The 18,289-nt window shown below is 44.8% G+C and overlaps 1 protein-coding gene across 1 annotated transcript; it reads left to right on the top strand.

Moving 5' to 3' along the window:
• Nucleotides 1-7,356: 7,356 nt before the first annotated feature.
• BMP10 (bone morphogenetic protein 10) lies at nucleotides 7,357-17,794 on the top strand. The gene is made up of 2 exons (XM_026517412.4): nucleotides 7,357-7,788; nucleotides 12,331-17,794. Exons 1-2 carry the CDS (start codon nucleotides 7,455-7,457, stop codon nucleotides 13,269-13,271), a joined length of 1,275 nt encoding a protein of 424 aa, XP_026373197.1. The 5' UTR covers nucleotides 7,357-7,454; the 3' UTR covers nucleotides 13,272-17,794.
• The last annotated feature ends 495 nt before the right edge of the window (nucleotides 17,795-18,289 follow it).

Below are 18,289 nucleotides of genomic sequence, written 5' to 3'. Positions count from 1 at the left end.
TGACACTATGTAGTGATTTAGGGAATATTGACAACTTTATTACATTGTCTTCTTATTCATGAACTTGGAATGTTGTTACATTTATGTAAGTCTCCTTTCCTGTCTCCCAATAACATTTTTTGCTCCTGGGTATCATGATTTACACGGGTTGAATCATTCATCATAGAACTGTGGGAGCCAACACAATATTTTAAATAAGTGCTTGCTTCTCAACTCAAACTCTGCCTTTCGTCCAGAAGACGATCTCATGCTCTGTTGCAGATGCCAGGAATGAATGGGGAGAGCAACAGAAGAGAGAGCCCCTAAGCCTCAACCGGAGTCCTTGAAGTTAACCAACACATGTGTTGGCAAGGATGGGGAACAACAGAACTCCTCCCGTGAGAAACAGAACTGGGAAAATCATTTGGGAAAACACTTTGGCAATGAGATTTTTCATAGTAGCACAGTATGGAATGGGGAAAAAAGAAACAATCCAAGTGTCTATCAACAGTGTGATGGACAAATAAAATCTTTATATATTTATAAAACTCATAACTATGCAATGGTGGAAATCAACGAACCACAGCTACATACACGGACCTACGTGCATCAAAAAACATCCCGTTGAATACAAACATCAAGTCATACAAGAGAACTTAGAGGTGGTTCGATTTCTATGTAAGCTAACATAGGCAAAACTAAACTTTGTATTTTTAGGGATTTGTTTGTATGTAGTAAATCATAAAAATGTAACAGATTGATTAGCAGAAAACTCGGTCTGGTAATCACATCTGCTGAGAAGGAGACACATTGGGAAGTGTTTCACTGTAGGGTTTTTTTTTTTTTTTTTTTTAAGATTTTACCTATTTATTTGAGAGAGAGAAACAGAGATAGCACAAGCAGGGGGAGGGTTAGAGGGAGAAGGAGAAGCAGACTCCCCGCTGAGCAGGGAGCCTGACACAGGGCTCGATCCCAGGACCCTGGGTCATGACCTGAGCTGAAGGTGGACACTTAACCGACTGAGCCACCCAGGCGCCCCTCACTGTAGGTTTTAAAGGTGACTGGCTTTTTCCACTTTTAAACTGGGTGGTGGATACACGGTTATATCAGTTTTATTATTTTCTTCACACTTTTTTAAATACTTTATACAAACCTTTTGTGTATATGATAATAAGATTTTAGAATAATAAATTAATTTTTTGTGAGGTTTTAGATGAGAGGTGTACCATGGTATAAAAACTCATCTAGATACAGAGAGTGGGTCTCAAGAAAATGCGTGCCGACTTTAATAATGGATATTTATTTTAAGTGGCATTTGTGCTTTTATGACATCACTGTAAGTAATCTAAGGAAGAGAATATTTGAATGTTTGCTATGATTTATTCCTTCAATGACTATGTATTAACTACTATGCTCCAGGTAAAACCCTAGGCACTTATAATAAATAGGTGAACAAAACCAGGATCCTTGACCATGTGGAGCACGTGGTCTTGCCAAGGAATAAGGAGTGGGTGGCAGAGAAAGTCAGACAGAAAACCATGTACAAACTATATTAATAAATTGTATCTTATGTTGGGAGGTGGTAAGAAACGTTAGAGCAGGTAAGTAGGTTTAAGATTGCTTGGCAAGCTGCCATTTTGAATCGGGTGTTCAGGGCAGGCTTCCTGGAGGAGGTTCCTTCTGAACAAGGACTTGAAGGGGGTGAGAGGGCTTATGTGGGGGGAGGGGGAAGGTTGTTTCAGGCAGAGGAGCCTTTGAAGCAAAGGCCCTAAAGCAAGAACACGCATGAGGTGTTTAAACAATACCAGGGAGGCCACCGGGGCCGGCGTGGAGTTAGCAGGAGGCAAGGACCCCAGAGAGGTAATGGAGGGCCATGAGGGCTTTTGTAAGACCGTTGCCTTTTTCTCTGAGTGAGGAAAGGAGTGATGAGACGATGTCATATCAGGATCTAGGTGCCAGGCTGAGACTAAACTGCTGGGAGGTGAGGACAGAAGCAGTTAGGAGCCTATTACCACAATCCAGGCAAGAGGTGACGTGGCACAGACTATTACTTTCCACGGGCCTCTGAGCGCGGGGCGTTCTACGGAGAATAAACAGTATTTGACCACTTCACGGTTTCTCTTTTTCAGACTCACATTTGAAGTTAGCAAATGTATTAATAGATTAATGGTTGTGAAGACCACATGGCAACATGAAACACCCTTAAGATGGAACAGTCAGTGACAGAAAGGAAAAAGCAAAGTTGCGTATCTGTATTGTATGACTATTAAAAAAAAAAAAATCCATGACTTCGCAATTGGTCCAGCCCCTTCTTACCCTTAGACCTCATCTTCTATAACTCGCCCCCTCACTTGACTTTAATAACCGTCCTGACCTTCTCACTGATGCTTACACCTCGCAAACCTGTTGTCCCTTCGGAGTCTGCGCAGCTGTTCTCTCTGCCTGCAACGCTCTTCCTTCGTGGGCCTGCATGGCTGGTGCCCTCATCTCCACCTGGGGGGCCTTCCCTGGCCTTGACAGTGAAACAGCAACCCCTTGCCCTTGGTATTTCTTATCCCCTTACTTTGATGTGTTTTTTCCGCAGTCTTGATCACCACCCAACAGCCCTTTATTTGTATATTTGTTTGTTGTCTCTCTTCTCCCAGCTGGAAAGTAACCTCTACAAGGTCACGGGTTTGGTCCATTTTCTTCAGGTTTTGTTTTTGAACAGTCCCTGGCACATAGTAGGTGCACACAAGAAATCTTGAAGGAAAGACAAAGGCCTGAATTTTTTTATTGCTAGCCTAATTATTGATGAGAATTCACACGAGAGGCCTCCTTGGCGAATGAAGAGTCCATGTGGAAGGTTACAGAAGGAAAGAGGTAAATCACAGACGTTGGGGGAGCTGAGTTGAGAAGATGGCCCCTGTGTGTTGCTGTGTGAGAACCACTTGGCCGACTGATAAGCCTCAGGTAAGTAGCAACCTAAATGTTGGGGGGTCAGAAGAGGTAAGGGAACGCTTCCCCGACTGATAATGCAGGCTCTGAAATCTGGATTGATGAGAAATGTGACTATGGAGGCAGCTTGGAGGAGGTGCTGGGGCAGATGCTATCAGAGGAGAAGGGCAGGAGCTCTCTGAGCCATCTGAGGGGCAGAGGCAGCCCACATGGTTGCCTAGGTCTGGGTACGGCGGGCGAGATCTGGGCTGGAGAGCAAGAGGGCAGCCAGAGAGCAGATTCTAGTAACAGGCAAGGGAGTAAAAAGTGCAGGCTCTCCGTCCTCATGCGGAGTTAGCAGCTGCTGACAGCATGCAGCTTGCAGAGCTCTGGCTTAGGAATTTGAGGCGATACTTGTATTCACCTGTTATACATCGTACAGCAGTAATATGTAGTAATGTGTAGGCTAAAATATCGAAACATTCCCATACAGACTGGTAAATCGCTGCTGCCCAAGCCCCGCCCCCAGCATCCCACCCCACCCTCCCCAGGATCTAGAGCTCGGTAAGTGCCTCTTGAGGTTTCTGGGATCTCACTCGGGCACTCTAGCTCATAATCTGTTTTGATTGGCTGGGACCTGCTATATAGCTTACTAGATATTATTATTATCATACCTGGTTTGAGAAGGGATACCTCAAAGTCCTGAAAATTCCTGAGTCGTTAGCAAAAGCAGTGTCGTTCTTCTGAAGTGGGGTCCAAGGTGCAAGTGGTTCCAAAGCCCTGGAGTCACGTTCAAAGCCCTCCTAACTTCACTGACCTTTGGTCAGCCTGGAGAATTTTGTTGATCACATTTATTCAGGAGCTGTTTGGTCCTAACCGGCAAAGCAGAATTCACACGGGTGTTGTCCAAAGGATTCAGCCTTCCCGGGATCGCAGATCCCCTTGAGAATCCAAGGCAGTTCAGTCAGATCCTTTAGGTATGTACAGCTATTAGAACTAGTCTCAAAAGTTGGCCCCAAACTTTGTAAAGCAGAGACTTGGGAGCATTTTGCAGTAGGATTGAAAAGCGTGATATGTAGTTACTATTTCACTTTCCACCCGTGGGGGTTCACTTAAAATATCTAGACATGTCTTTCGTCTTTGGCTCAGCCAAATAGTCATCTTCTGTCCACTCTAAATGAATTATAACATATCCCAAATGAGTGGAATCGATTGTGTCCAGAAAATCGAGATTGGGAAAAGAGTGTGGAGATATTTGGATCTTTTAAAGTCAGATGAGAGCCATCTGGAAAAGCTTCTAGGTAAAGTCATGGGGCTAGAGACTGCAGGTGAAATGCAAGGTATCCCAGGGCTAGAAGAGGGTGGAAGCTTCTTCCCCCTTCCTCCGTGCTCGGAGCCCAATCTCCTTCCTCCTCCACGCCAGCACATGTGTGGGGCTTAAGGACCTTGCATTTCAAGAAGTCATAGGCATTGAGATATGATTATAGACATTTTCCTATTTTATCTTTAATTCAGCCAAAATACACACATTTATGATGCAGAGACCAGTCCAAATATTCAACCCCAACAGTTCCTCTAACACCAAGTCCAGGGTGTAAATCTCAATCGCCCGTCTCCCGCCCTAGAATGGGAAGAGCTGGAACTCGGCAAGGTGGGATGTCCGTGCCTCTTCCTGACCCGTGAAGCCCGTGCGCCCCGGCTGTAAGTGCCTCCACTTACTCGGCTGTCCTGTGGCAGTTACACGCACATGCCTGCCATTCAGAGTTTTGGAGTGTGCGTTGACATCTGTGTGTGTGTGAAGAGAAACGGGTGCTTGTTTTGATGCAGGACACGATACAAGCCTGCTGGTATGCTGTCAGGAACCTCACGGTAAAGCCCACCCGCAGGACGGGTGGGACTCACTCACTTGTGGACCTGTTAGGGTACAATCTATTTTCAGTCTACAACTATCTTTTTACTGTAGGAGCAGGAGCTCTCACCAAGACAGCACTGAATCAAAATCAACAGCTACTAAATAAAGGGACAATTGTGAGGAGAGACTTTTCCTCAAAATCCAAGTCTTTCTACAGTAGTTCAAAAAAACCATTGTAAACTTACATTTTAGGGGAGGAAAGAATCAGAAGACGGTTCTGTAGCGGGCTTACAGGAAAAAGGCTAGTGAAGATACTGTAGCTAACCTAATCGGGGCAAACGTTGGAAAATATAACTCAGAAACTGAGAGAGTATTCCAGCGTGCCAAATACCGAGACACAGCCTCCCGAACACAGTGCTGGGCACCCGAATTGCACAGGCAGTGCACTGAACAAGTCAGGAGACACTAGTCCCACTGCCTCTCGAGAGGAAGCACTCCCTGCAGTCATCCACAGGACCATCACAACTAGCCAAGCCGCCACCACCACTAACTGGGGCTGCAAAGTGAGATGAACTTGGTTCTTTTTTCTTTCTTTCTTTCTTTCTTTCTTTCTTTCTTTCTTTCTTTCTTTCCTTTTTTTAAGATTATTTATTTATTTATTTGACAGAGATAGCCAGCGAGAGAGGGAACACAGCAGGGGGAGTGGGAGAGGAAGAAGCAGGCTCCCAGCGGAGGAGCCCGATGTGGGACTCGATGCTGGAACACGGGGATCACGCCCTGAGCTGAAGGCAGACGCTTAACGACTGCGCTACCCAGGCGCCCCTGGTTCTTCTTCCTTAAACCAGACACACAATCAATTTCAACACTGTTTCTCAGACAAAGGCATTTGGCATTTTTCATCTGCCCAATAATGTGGTTTGCCACGGCCCCGCCTGCAGCGCCGCGGCCCCGCCCACGTTGCCACGCCCCGTTGGCTCGGGAGAAGGAGGAGGCATAGACAGGTTAGCTTGCGAAAAAGAGCATGGGTGCAGGGGACGACCACCACGAGTGCGATGGCCCCGAACAGCTGCAACTTCGCGTATTTATTGGCAACAATCAAAAACAATCACAATCGAAAACAATCAAGGGAGTGATCCGCATTACATCCTAGAGAATAGTAGTACATCACGGGGAAGGTCACGGGATAGTGGTACATCACGGGGAAGGTCAGGGGATCAGATGATGTAACGTTTAGCAAGTGGGGCCTATTCTTAAACATGTTTCTATGGACCCTGCGGGCTATTGTCAAGAGCAATCAGCAGTGTTCTGCCCTGAACGAGTTGGGCGTTCCCAACTGTTGGACAAGCCTCGAGTTCCCCGCCGGTGGGAAGGCCGAGCGTTCCTGGCCGCTGGGCAAGCTGATGTTCCCGGCCGGTATGCCAGCCGATCGTTCCCGGTCGCTTGGCTCTGACATTGACACTGAAGCCCGCAAGGTCGCAAACATGTTTTCCTATTATATCCTTAACGTAAGTTCTCGGCCAGGGGCTGCTGCAGTGGTTTGCCAAATTTTTACCTGGAGGCACCTGATCCATTTGATGTAGCCATAAAGACAGAATGGGCAGAGATTTTGTCATCCTCGTAACTCAACACCTGGGGGAAGGACCTGAGCTCCACACCCAGCCGTAAATCATTGCCTCCGGACCGTAGACTCTGGGGAAGGGCGAGGCTGGGACTTAGCTTTGCAGCATCTCTGCCCTTGCCTCCGTCTCCGGGAACACTGGTTTCAAAGTCTGATTGTTTTTTCCTTTTCATAAGCGTCGGAATGCCTAGGTTCAAATCCCGACTCTACCACGTTGCGGCTCTGTGACCCCTGGCAAGTTATGGACCCTTCGTGACCCATATGTGCGATGGGCATAATAATGGGGTTATTGTAGGGAGCACATTTGGTGATAGATGTAAAGCGCACAGCACAACGCCTGTTTATAGGAAAGCACCTAATAAATTTGAGTTGCTATTATAATTACACACTCACCCTATTTTTCAAAAGCCACTTAGCCAGATCAGATCTGTATGAAAAAGGCCCTTGACCACGAAGTTTATACTTCCCTGTTTCTAAAAATGTAAGCTTCTAGAAATTTATGGAAATGCATTTATATCTATCAACTTCACTTGAGGTGTTGGGTATTTGGTCTTTCTTCAGCACTGCTGATACGAAGATGGAAACCCCAGCACTTGAGTTAATGCGTGGTCCCGCTGGTGTGTATGGCGTGGATTCTTCGTATCTATTCTATGCATGTGTGAAAGCGAACCACATAAAAGCAGAATTCAGGCATTCCTGCCAAAAGGAAGTGAATTGAAAGGAAGAGAAGCAGAGCTTCTGCAAGGAGAAAATTGTCCTATCTCTTAGGCAGTGTCAGAATGTGGAAATGTTTATAAAATGCTCATTAAAAGAAAAAAGGATCGCGAGATAGAAACAAAATCTGGTGCACAAGTTTACACTAGGGAGATAAGAAAGGCTAGGCCCCTAGAGGGGATTTTGTTATCCAATTACTGCAACCTGACTTTTGGGGGCAGAGGAAGAGTGGTGGGGGGGAGGGGGAGAGAGGCGAAGAGTTTCCAAACTTGTCTCCAGTGACACGAGACATTAACTCTCCACAAGATAAAACTGCCACTTAGAGCCCAGGAGAGCTAAACCTTCCTGGGTTGGCCTGGGGGCTTGAGCAGAGTCATGGGTTCTCTGGCCCTGCAGCTGTGCGCTCTCTTCTGCTTGGTGGCTCATTCGGTTTCTGGCAGCCCCATCATGAGCCTGGAGCAGTCGCCTCTGGAAGAAGATATGCCCCTCTTCGACGATGTCTTCTCAGAGCAAGATGGGGTCGACTTTAACACATTGCTGCAGAGCATGAAAAATGAATTTCTCAAGACACTGAACCTATCTGACATCCCCTCGCAGGATTCAGCCAAGGTGGACCCCCCGGAGTACATGCTGGAGCTCTACAACAAATTTGCCACAGATCGGACCGCCATGCCCTCTGCCAACATCATTAGGAGTTTTAAGAACGAAGGTGAGTTTACATTTTACTGATGAAATTTGGCTTGGATTTTTTTCAAGAAGCGATAATTTACAGGGCACAGAAATAATATAGATAAGGGTGGATACGTCTGTGTAAGGGTGTATCTACACAGATACTCAAAAACAATGCTCATTTTGGTCTATACCATTTTCATGGTCATTTCCCAAATGTTATTAAAAGGTACTAAAGAATATCTTTTAATCCAAAGTCATGAAGTGTCTACCGTTCTGACATCATAATTTAGTCTTTAAAATTTTTAAATTTGAACCGCAAGTAATAACAAGAAATTACTGTTGGGTTACTACTATACCTTTGTCATTTTCCAAATAGGTCTCAGTTTCCATTTGTCTTTTAATTGACTAAAAAAATTTGTCAGCTTCTACTTAGAGTGAAAATAGACAAAAACCAAAAGTCATGACTTGTACTTCACTCAAACTTTGAATGTGTTTCCATTTTCTGACCTTATTTAAGAAATTTTCAGACAGGATGAAAATTTGAATTTTAGAGGTTCTTCCTAAAGTATCGTTGTGTTTGTGTGATGTGTCCATCCTTGAATCACTGTTTGTAATGTCCAGGAAGTATGCACGGCCCAGTTAAGGATCCAGCTTATTTCAGTGTCTTCATGAATAGCAATGCGCAAGCTTTAAATATCAGCAGGAAAACGATGTCAGCTCCCCCAGCTTTATTCAGGGACTAAATGTATGACCTAGCAAGTCAGTCTTCTATTGACTGTGGTGCCAGGAGGCAAAAAATACATACACACACACACATATGTATATATATATTAATATATATATTAACATTATATATTATTTATATATTAATATATATTAATTAATATGCATAGTAAAAGATCTGGGTCCAAAGAAATGAATTCTTTAATATTTACCATTGTCATTAACCAGATACAAAAGAGGGTTTTGATTGATGTTGGCCAGCTGTTCTTAAAAGCAGAAAGGCGGGTAGCGAAGAAATAGCTTAGGATTCGGAATTTTGAGCCAGGGTTGACTGAGTAGTTGTGGATAATTAGCTTAATTTCTCTGAACCTCAATTTTCTCATCTGTAAATTGGGGGTAATATAGCTATGTAACACAACTGAGCGATTTCAAAAAGGTAAGAAAGCACTGCATTTACGATGAATTGCTGAGCAAACATTAGTTATTACTAAGGAATTCCTTAAATTGTAGGCATTAGAGGAAACGTGGAGTGGGTATTGATCAGTCCTGAAGACACCATTTGCCTTTAAAATGTAGATAGCTGCCAAAATTTTAGGTATTTAGTAACACATTGGAAATGTTACTCAGTAACATTTAGTAACATAATGGAAACGGCAAACTGAAATTACAGATTCCTTTTGGGGGTGAGTCTGAATGGAAAATAAATAGCCTCATTCCATGGGAACCCTTCCTGGCACTTCTGAGCACTGAGCCCTGGGTGCCTGGCTCGGAGCGTGGGTGGGAAAGTGTTCACATCCCTAGAGAAAACAGAAGTTTTTTTTAGTTTTCACTTCTCCTGTAGAGGATTTGCATGCTGCAGGTCAGGAAGTGGAGTTTACAGAGGCTCTTATTATTGGAGACCAGCGAAATCAGGAGGGGATCCGTCTGTGGACACCCCTGCTGCCCGCACATCTACCGGTCTGCGGTGGAACGCACAGCTCTGAGGGCGTCAGTCCTGCACTGGGCTGGCTCTAGTGGCTGTTCCTCTCTCTTTCGACTCTTTGGGTCTGCACAGTGCAGCCGCCTAGGAGACAAAGACCAAACTCGCCCTGCCCCCCAAAACCAAAACCAAAAAAACCCTCCTCCAAATCGAACTGATCTAGGGAAAACAAATGCACCTCTAAAGTAGAAAAAACACGACTTTAATTCCCACCACTTCTGACCTCGCTTTGTCGTCTTGGGGAAGTCCGTCCTCTGCGTGGAAGCTTGATTTCTTCTGATGTAAAATTAACACAATGGCAATAAATAGTCATTGTAAGAACTAAACGAAACAGTGTTTGCAAAACACTGGCACGTTTAAATACACTCAGTGAACATCAGTTCCCTTGCCTAGAATGCAACACTTCCATCTACAACTTTGTATGTTTGCCCATGCAGAGTGAGCTTATTTTTTTAACAGCTTTATTCAAGTATAATTGACATACAGTAAACTGCACATATTTGAAGTGTATAATTTGACAGGTCTTGGCACATAGAAACATCCTCTGAAACCATTACCACAATCAAGATAGTGAACACATTCACCACCACCAAAAGTCTCCTTGGGCTCCTTTGTAATTAATTCCTTCCTCCCACTACCATGAGCTTTTATTCTACACTTTTCTTGTGGATGGAGCGACTAGTCTACTCCCCTATTTTTGGTCTTCTCATGCTCCCTGTCCAAGGAGAGTCAAGTCTCTCTATTCTCATACGAGGGGACAACTCCCAAGTTAATTGATGTGTTAAGGACCTATGCCATGCCCATAAATCAATTTGATTTGATGTCCAGAATCATCAACTAGTCAACATTTTGAAAACATTGCCTCTGTTTAAGACATCGTGGTAGCTTGGAGGCGTAGAAGGAGCTTAAGCTGGGCTACCTGCCAGCATGATGGCAATCTGGTTGGGAAGACCCATTCATAAAAAGAAAACTGAAATGTAAGGATGTAAATGGCAAAGCTCAAAGGCGAGATACAGAGCGTAAATATTGGAATCACTAAATCCTACTCCTGAAGCCAATATTGCACTATATGTTAACTAACTAGAATTTAAATAAAAACTTTAAAAAAAAGAGTAAATATTCAAGTGACCCAGAAGGCAGTGAACTTCATAGGGAGGTGAAGAAGGGAACATCTCACAAGGAGGGCTCACAGCTAGAGAGGTGGGGAGGGGAGAAGGCTTGCCACGTCAGAAACACATCTCCAGAGGTGCAGTATATAGCAAGGCGAAGGAGTGTTTGGGCAAATGGTGACAACATCGGTCTACTCCAAATAGGATGGTTTACAATTTCTTGAACCTTCCAACAAATATCAATTGTTCAATTACAATGTTCCATGCGCTATAGGGGATGAATGGGAACTATGATTAGATTAAGAGGTTGAGGCCTGGTCGTAGTTTTCAGAGTCATGCTAGAGAGTTTGAATTCATCTCATTGACCAGTAGTTCCCACTGGCAGTGTATGAGATGATTTTAAGTGGTACGCTTCACAGAGAAAGCTGTGAGTCATGTGAAATTATTATATATTTTCATTAATGTGGATCAGAAAAAAATCCACATGACAATCCCCTCAATCCCCTCATTTCATGAGTGTTGTTGCTTAAGACAGGCCTAAAAGAGATATTAAGTATAAAAATAATCATATAAAGTTGAAGAAAAATATGAAAGAGTACAACCTGGAACAGGGACCCTAGTAAAATAATGAATTGGGTATACAGTTGGGAAAACACTGCCAAAGGTGATAGAGACCCTCTCCATTGGTGGTCCCTAGCATTCTGGTGTGTGGAACCCGTTGATGGATGGCAGATGCCTTCAGGGATATTCTGTAGTCATGTATTACGTGGGGCAAGTGTACAGGAGTTTGGGGCTCCTATAAAATTCTCAGGAAGTCAACGTGATAATATCTGGAGGTGTGCTTCTGAGACTAAAGAACCTTTAACAACTCATTTCATGAACATTCTGAGTGATTCTTAGTGCCAACCTCCATGCCAGTTGTTAAGGGTACAAGACTATAGCAACCAATCTATTCCAAGGTTCATTTTCTCCCATTCCACCTTGTCGAAGTCCACACACCCAAAATTCAACCTCAGTGACCCCCTTGGTTTATGCCTAGCTTGTTGACCTTGTCAGACTTTGGTGCCTAGAGGAGGAGTCAGGAAACTCTTCTGTAAAGGGTCAGACAGATAGTAAGCATTTTAGGTTTTGTGGGCCATGAGTGGACCAAATCTGACATTGTAGTGCAATGGGCCAGGCCGTGTTCCCCTGATCCTTTATTTCCAGAAATAGGTGGCAGGCCCAGTATGGCCCATGGGCTATAGTTTACAAACCCTGATCTACATGGAGGCCTTTGAGGAAGACCAGTGCTCAGCCAACCATGTGGGGAATCTTCACCCATTATGAATGCAAATATGAGAAGCCATGAAGCGCTCATCCCTGAAAAGCTTCCAAAAACGACAACCACCCCATGTTCCATTGACGGCTTTTTACTGGTTAGGATAATTGGGGGCTTGCTTGCACAATCTCCAGGGTCCCTCCCAGCTCTGTAATTCTGTGGCTGATAAGCTATGCAAGCAAGGCTGGGAGAGTGCTCTCCCATTCCTTAGGCAACCACTTTCCATCTTAGTCTTGGCAGCTTAAGTCAGTTTAGCATTCTACCGTTGACCTTTCAGTATTTTCTATCGGAGAAGGCTAACATTGCATCTGTTTTCTTCGGTCATCACCCTCATTTCTCTGTCTCAAGCTTCCCGCACAGACAGGCCCTCTTATTGCATAAATAAGCATCTGTTTTTCTTTGTGACACACTACGAATCTGATTTTTGTCTTTTCTCCGCCCCTCCCCAAGATCTGTTTTCGCAGCCAGCCAGTTTCAATGGGCTCCGAAAATACCCTCTCCTCTTCAATGTGTCCATTCCTCACCATGAAGAGGTTCTCATGGCCGAACTCAGGTTGTACACACTGGTACAAAGAGATCGCATGATGTATGAAGGAGTAGACAGGAAAATTACCATTTTTGAGGTACTAGAGAGCAGAGGGGACACTGAGGGTGGAAGAAGCATGCTGGTCTTGGTGTCGGGGGAGATCTATGGAACCAACAGTGAGTGGGAGACTTTTGATGTCACGGATGCCATTAGACGTTGGCAAAAGTCGGGCTCATCCACCCACCAGCTGGAGGTCCACATCGAGAGCAGACACGACGGAACCGAGGATGCGAGTAGGGGACAACTGGAAATAGACACCAGTGCCCGGAATAAGCATGTCCCCTTGCTTGTCGTGTTTTCTGATGACCAAAGCAGCGAGAAGGAGCAGAAGGAGGAACTGAATGAAATGATCGACCACGAGCAGCTTCTCGAGTTTGACAGCTTGGGCCTGGACGGTTATTCCAGTGGGCCGGGAGAAGAAGCTTTGCTGCAGATGAGGTCAAACATCATCTATGACTCCACTGCCCGCATCAGAAGGAACGCTAAAGGCAACTACTGCAAGAGGACCCCGCTCTACATCGACTTCAAGGAGATTGGCTGGGACTCTTGGATCATCGCCCCACCTGGATACGAAGCCTACGAATGCCGCGGGGTTTGCAACTACCCCCTGGCAGAGCATCTCACACCCACAAAACATGCGATTATCCAGGCCTTGGTCCACCTCAAGAATTCCCAAAAGGCTTCCAAAGCCTGCTGTGTGCCCACCAAGCTAGAGCCCATCTCCATCCTCTATCTAGACAAGGGCGTCGTCACCTACAAGTTCAAATATGAAGGCATGGCAGTCTCCGAATGCGGCTGTAGATAGAAGAGGAGTCCTGGGCTTATTTAATAACTGTAAATGTGTATATTTTGTGTTCCTATTTAATGAGATTATTTAATACGCGTGTACAGATCATAGAGGCTTGCTGCCTTAGGGAAATGGGCAGGTCAGTTTGTTGTACGAAATGCATATTTTGCTAATACAGTCTCTTCCCTTCCAGTCTGTTTTTCTTTGGACTTGCCATTTCCCGGCAATGACATTTCCAATAGCAAGTGGCAAGCCCCCCTAATGGTCCTCTATGTCGGTTTGAGAACAACAAGCCTTAAGCAGAAACAGCACGTCAGATGGTAGATATTTGTGTATGTATATGTGTACATAGATAAGCTTATAAAACCCCTCTGGTTCGGTAGAGGTAGATTGTATTCACGTGTGTGCATGACTCAGTCAGACGTGTATATATTAAAAAACCAGTGGTACGTTCTCGGTCAACTCTTCTCTGAGAAGGATTTATGTCAAGATAATAAGCACCGAGAATCTCACCCTCCTGGGAAGTATTACATTTCCTAAATGCCATTGGATATGTAGGTGTAGCATTTATCAGTTGAGTTTGTGCCACTGCTCAGAGCAGCAGGACCAGGTAAAGGACGCTGCCTGTTTGAGGGGAGAGGTTATTTAATACAGAAACCAGATGGTTTCGAGAGGCAGTGGCCTGAATCTACCATAGCAAAGGATGAGCCCACAGAGCGCACCACTGTGCTCTGGACGGCAGCACCCGGTCAAGAAATGAAAACGGGATTCGGGATGTTCCTGAGATAATAGGATCGCAAGCAAGGCAGAGTGTGCCGGCCTTGACTGCTGCAGCGGGTAGAGGAGGTGGGAGAGTGCTCACAGGAGAGGAGGGGAAGGATTCAGATGCTATCCTAGGACACGTGTATAAAATTATAAGCAGTTTTAACTGGAGAGTTAAATCTTCTGGACAAAATAAAATTACCCAAGACCAAGAGGAGGAAGATCAGAAGGGATCTGTCTGTTGGGCTCTTCTTAATATTTTGCTTCAGTTCTTACTATTCCCCCCTTGCCTCTGCACCTCTGCTTTTTCTTCTTTCCACCTCTCTCCTTCCCTCTTGCTCTCTTGCCCCAGTTCCTCATATCCTCTCATTCCTATGTCCCCGGTCTTCACTGGCCTTCAGCGCCCTTGCTGTGGGTTGGGAGGAACCACCTGAAAGCACTTGCTGTGGGAGTGAGTGGAGGTAGTGCTGTAATTTCTAGATTTCCTCCCAATATTTAATTTGATTTTATTCTAGTAAGATTCTTTGTGGAACATTTTGCTTATGAAGAATACTTAAGTATAAGGAAAAAAAACCAGAAAAACAGGGTCCAAAAGGATACCTCTAAATAAATGAATTAATAAATAGACACGCAAGCAAATGATTCCAAAGCTAAGCCTGAATTTTGAAATCAGGTTTGCCCCATCGTAGAAACCCTGTAGGCTTCCCGATCCTCCCATTCTGCGGTCTTCCCACTTTGGAACCGGCCAAGACTAAGGGACTGGAAATCGTTCCTGATGGGGATGATCTGACGGGTCTGCCGGCAGTTGGCTAGTTAGAAGGACATGGAGACCCTGGCTTTGATCTTAGCACCCCCAGCACCCCCATCCATGCAAGATCGTGGGCTTTGTGCGGGAAGAACCAGAACGGTGCAGTTCTCAAGCTGTTTTGACTTCTCCAGGCATCCAACACTGACGGTTCGCACTTCTAGGAATGCAGTTTCCAGTACATTGTCCCCCACTCACCCCGTTGAATGCTTCCTTAAGAAGTCTTGCATTTTTTTTTACCCTGGGAAACCATCAGCCTCCCTTTCACAAACCTCTTGGGGTTATAAACTCATATTGCACTAGAAAATAGAGGTAAGGGAAGCTATTTGAAGGACATTTTGCCTAATTTGGACATCTGCTCTGTACATCTACTGTCCACTGGTGTCCAGAGGGCAGATCCTGGGAATTCACTGCCCCAGAAAAGTGCAGTTTTGACCCTCCATGAGTATACAGTGATGCACAATTTGAGATGGCCATGCAACTCAGAATCATTCATTTATGAAAGAGCCTCCATATAAAATGGTGTGCACGCGTGCATGAGAGAGAGAGAGTATGTGTGTGTGTATAACTGGCTTTGGAAAGCCGCGCTCGGAGCCCTCAGTGGGGTGTGGCGTGTCCTTTATGTCCATAGTACACACTGTACACTGTTACTCTATGCTACCGCTTCTCCTTTCTAAAGGACACTGTCTATAATAGACACAAAGTAAAACCTCAGCTGAGCAGGATAGTTCTGGTTAGATCAACATCAAAATCTTCTTTCTGGATAAAATGTATATGACAGTGATGTGCTAGTAACTGCTTTACCGCCAGCCATCTTGATTTGTAGATTTCAGTGGTGTAAATACTTACACCAGAGCCTCTTTCAAACTACCCATGTGATACCGAGTGGCTTGCAAAATTCCTGAAAGCGGAGCAGGCTGCCCTCAGGAGACAGGTGTGCAGGCCCTGGCACCCCGCTGCTATTAGCACGCTGACGTTAGAACACTAGGATGTGCCAGGCCCTGCTTTCTGCGTGCTGTCTGCCAGCGCAGCCAGGTTTTGGTGAAAAACTTGGGGCAAGCACTTAACAATCGCTCTTCTGTTAATGGCATGTGAAGATCTAGGCTGTCAGTGATTAGGGTGTGTCTCCCAGATGTTTGTCCTTAGACTACAGGACAAACATAAGCATCATTTCTATGATTTGCTTCTTCGCTATGGAAAGCCACATATTGGTTCTTCAAGTGTTGCTCGTTGCATTTTTTTTCATCAAGAAAGGCAAAAGCAGAAACCATTAATAGGAGACCCCTGCTCCCATCAGGCCCCTTGCAGCGTGTCTGCACCTCTCCTCCATCACCGTGTTAATGCAAAGCTAGAAACTGTCACATCCTTAAGAAGTAGGAGTCACTAAATGTCCTCTCTGGTTGTAGACCCCAGCTGCATCCCACACCAGTCTTTTTTACTCTTTTATGGAAGAATTATCACTGAAGTTGATACACCTAAATGACTCTCGAGGAGGATTGTAGCAGAGGGACTTCGACAGCCAACAACCAAAATATTCATGTGAAAGTTTCTAGGCTTCTTCTTATTTATTGGTGGATATATTTATTTTTGTAATATATTGTAGAATATCAAATATTTTATTTTTAATGTTTGTGATTCCCTCTTGGATAAAATAGCGCTTTTCAAATAATGCTTCCTCAGAGTACGGCTCCTTTACAATTTATGGCCTGTATTTTCTTTTGTCTTTTTGCCTCAATATTTCCTGTTACTTTGAGAGGACTTCGCAATAAGCTTGCCATCACATTGTGTATTTGTGTCCTGTAAGCATGTTGTGAGCCCCTTGGCATATTTACTCATTTGTAAATAGTATAGTTTTAACTGGATAGTGTAGTTTTCACTGAAGTGTAGGCGTTCCAGAAAATATTTAACCAATATGTTGTCATTTTTCTGTGAGAGGCGAATACTGTCAAGCCGTGAGGGGCTGTGATTGCGGGTCCGTGAGTGGAGGCAGAGTTTAATTGGGGCTTTTCATTCCCCAAACTAGGTGCTTCCTCCTGACTATAATGGTTGCCTTTCCTGACCACCAATTCAGAGATGCAGTTGGACAAATCCACTTGTAATTAGACCAATTACTCTATAAATGTTTTAAAAATGTTAATTAAGTGACTCCCAAGGGAGTCAGCCTCAAAATGCCTAATTCTTTCCTTGTCTGTAATTTTTAGGCCCAAGACATTAATGCTAAATACTTTCCCCAGAACTGTTAGTAAATGTTTTGGTTTTGTTTGGAATCTATAGTCTTCAAGTAAAACAGATTTCCGCAGACAGGATTTTACATATTACTTCTCACTGGACCCATCCACAGCCTGTAACGCCCAGAAGCTTTGCGGCAAAGCCATTTACAAGTTGTCTGTAACGCGGAAGGGATGCTGCCTTTTCAAAGGCTGGTGGACGTTTTCGCAGGATCACTGTGGGCCGTACCTCGCCCTTTGCAGTTCTAGTGAAAAAGGAACACGGCTGTAAGTCCGCGTGTGTGCTCACTCCCAACAAGGACATTTGACTGCACACATTAGGTGGAAGGAAAATCTATAATGCCGTACACCGGCGGCATAAAAACAGAAGGTGTTTCTGGGTGTGGAAATGTATCCGTCCGTCCACAACCTCATGTAGGAATGACCGTTGTCGTGCTGGGCATGCTTGTCTCACACGCGAGCACTCGTTTTGTGTGTGTCTGGCTTGGTGGCACTGGGCAGGGGCACGCGCTCCCGCCCCCCTGACAAAGCTCCGCAGGCGCGGGAACCGCGGAACCACAGTCACGCGCAACCACCGCAGCGCGCGTGCGCATCTCTGCTCGTGTGTAAAGCGCATTCATCATCGTGTCCACATTTCCGTAGTGACGACTAGACTACACGGGAGGTGGGGTATTTCACACTGTGTTCGTCAACCAGATGTGCACGTTCAGAGTCATCGTGTTAAATAAAATGTTATTTTGACGATAGTTGCTTGTGACTTATTTTTCCTTAGGGTGAAACGTCTTCTGCACTCCCCCCGACTCCTATCGCCCCCGCCCCCCCTTTTTTTTACATTTTCATCTCACAGTAAATCCAAGAGAACTAAACCTTCCTGCTCTATCAGTAGAACGTGGCCTGAAGAAACAGCGTCTGGGCTTTAGCTTCTAAACCAGAGAGTGAGCTTCTGTTACGTGGCTCTCCCACTTCCCACAACTTTCTGTAAATCCCAAGAATGCCGGAGACATTGCAAGAAAATGAAATGAGCTCTTCTTGGTCCGTAACCAAGACATATTTCTTCTTCAAATTTAGAATGATGCAGATGAAAGATCACTTTGGGAAGCACATTCAGACGAAGTGTCCCGGAAATTGGATGATTGAACCTCATAGAATCTCAGGCTAGAAAGGACTTGTAAACATGAGTAACTGCCCCCAGCAACCCACCAAAGTACTTTTAATCTTTTCTGCAAATACTAGTAAAGAGA

Source organism: Ursus arctos, unplaced genomic scaffold, assembly GCF_023065955.2.
Source record: "Ursus arctos isolate Adak ecotype North America unplaced genomic scaffold, UrsArc2.0 scaffold_8, whole genome shotgun sequence".
NCBI classification, from domain to species: domain Eukaryota; kingdom Metazoa; phylum Chordata; class Mammalia; order Carnivora; family Ursidae; genus Ursus; species Ursus arctos.
This window is presented reverse-complemented; position numbering and strand designations above follow the sequence as displayed.

Excerpts from the sequence above, each read along its gene's own strand:
- BMP10 (XM_026517412.4), top strand. The coding sequence starts at position 7,455 with ATGGGTTCTCTGGCCCTGCAGCTGTGCGCTCTCTTCTGCTTGGTGGCT. Across the intron at positions 7,789-12,330 it reads TAGGAGTTTTAAGAACGAAG|ATCTGTTTTCGCAGCCAGCC; the intron begins GTGAGTTTACAT and ends CCCCTCCCCAAG.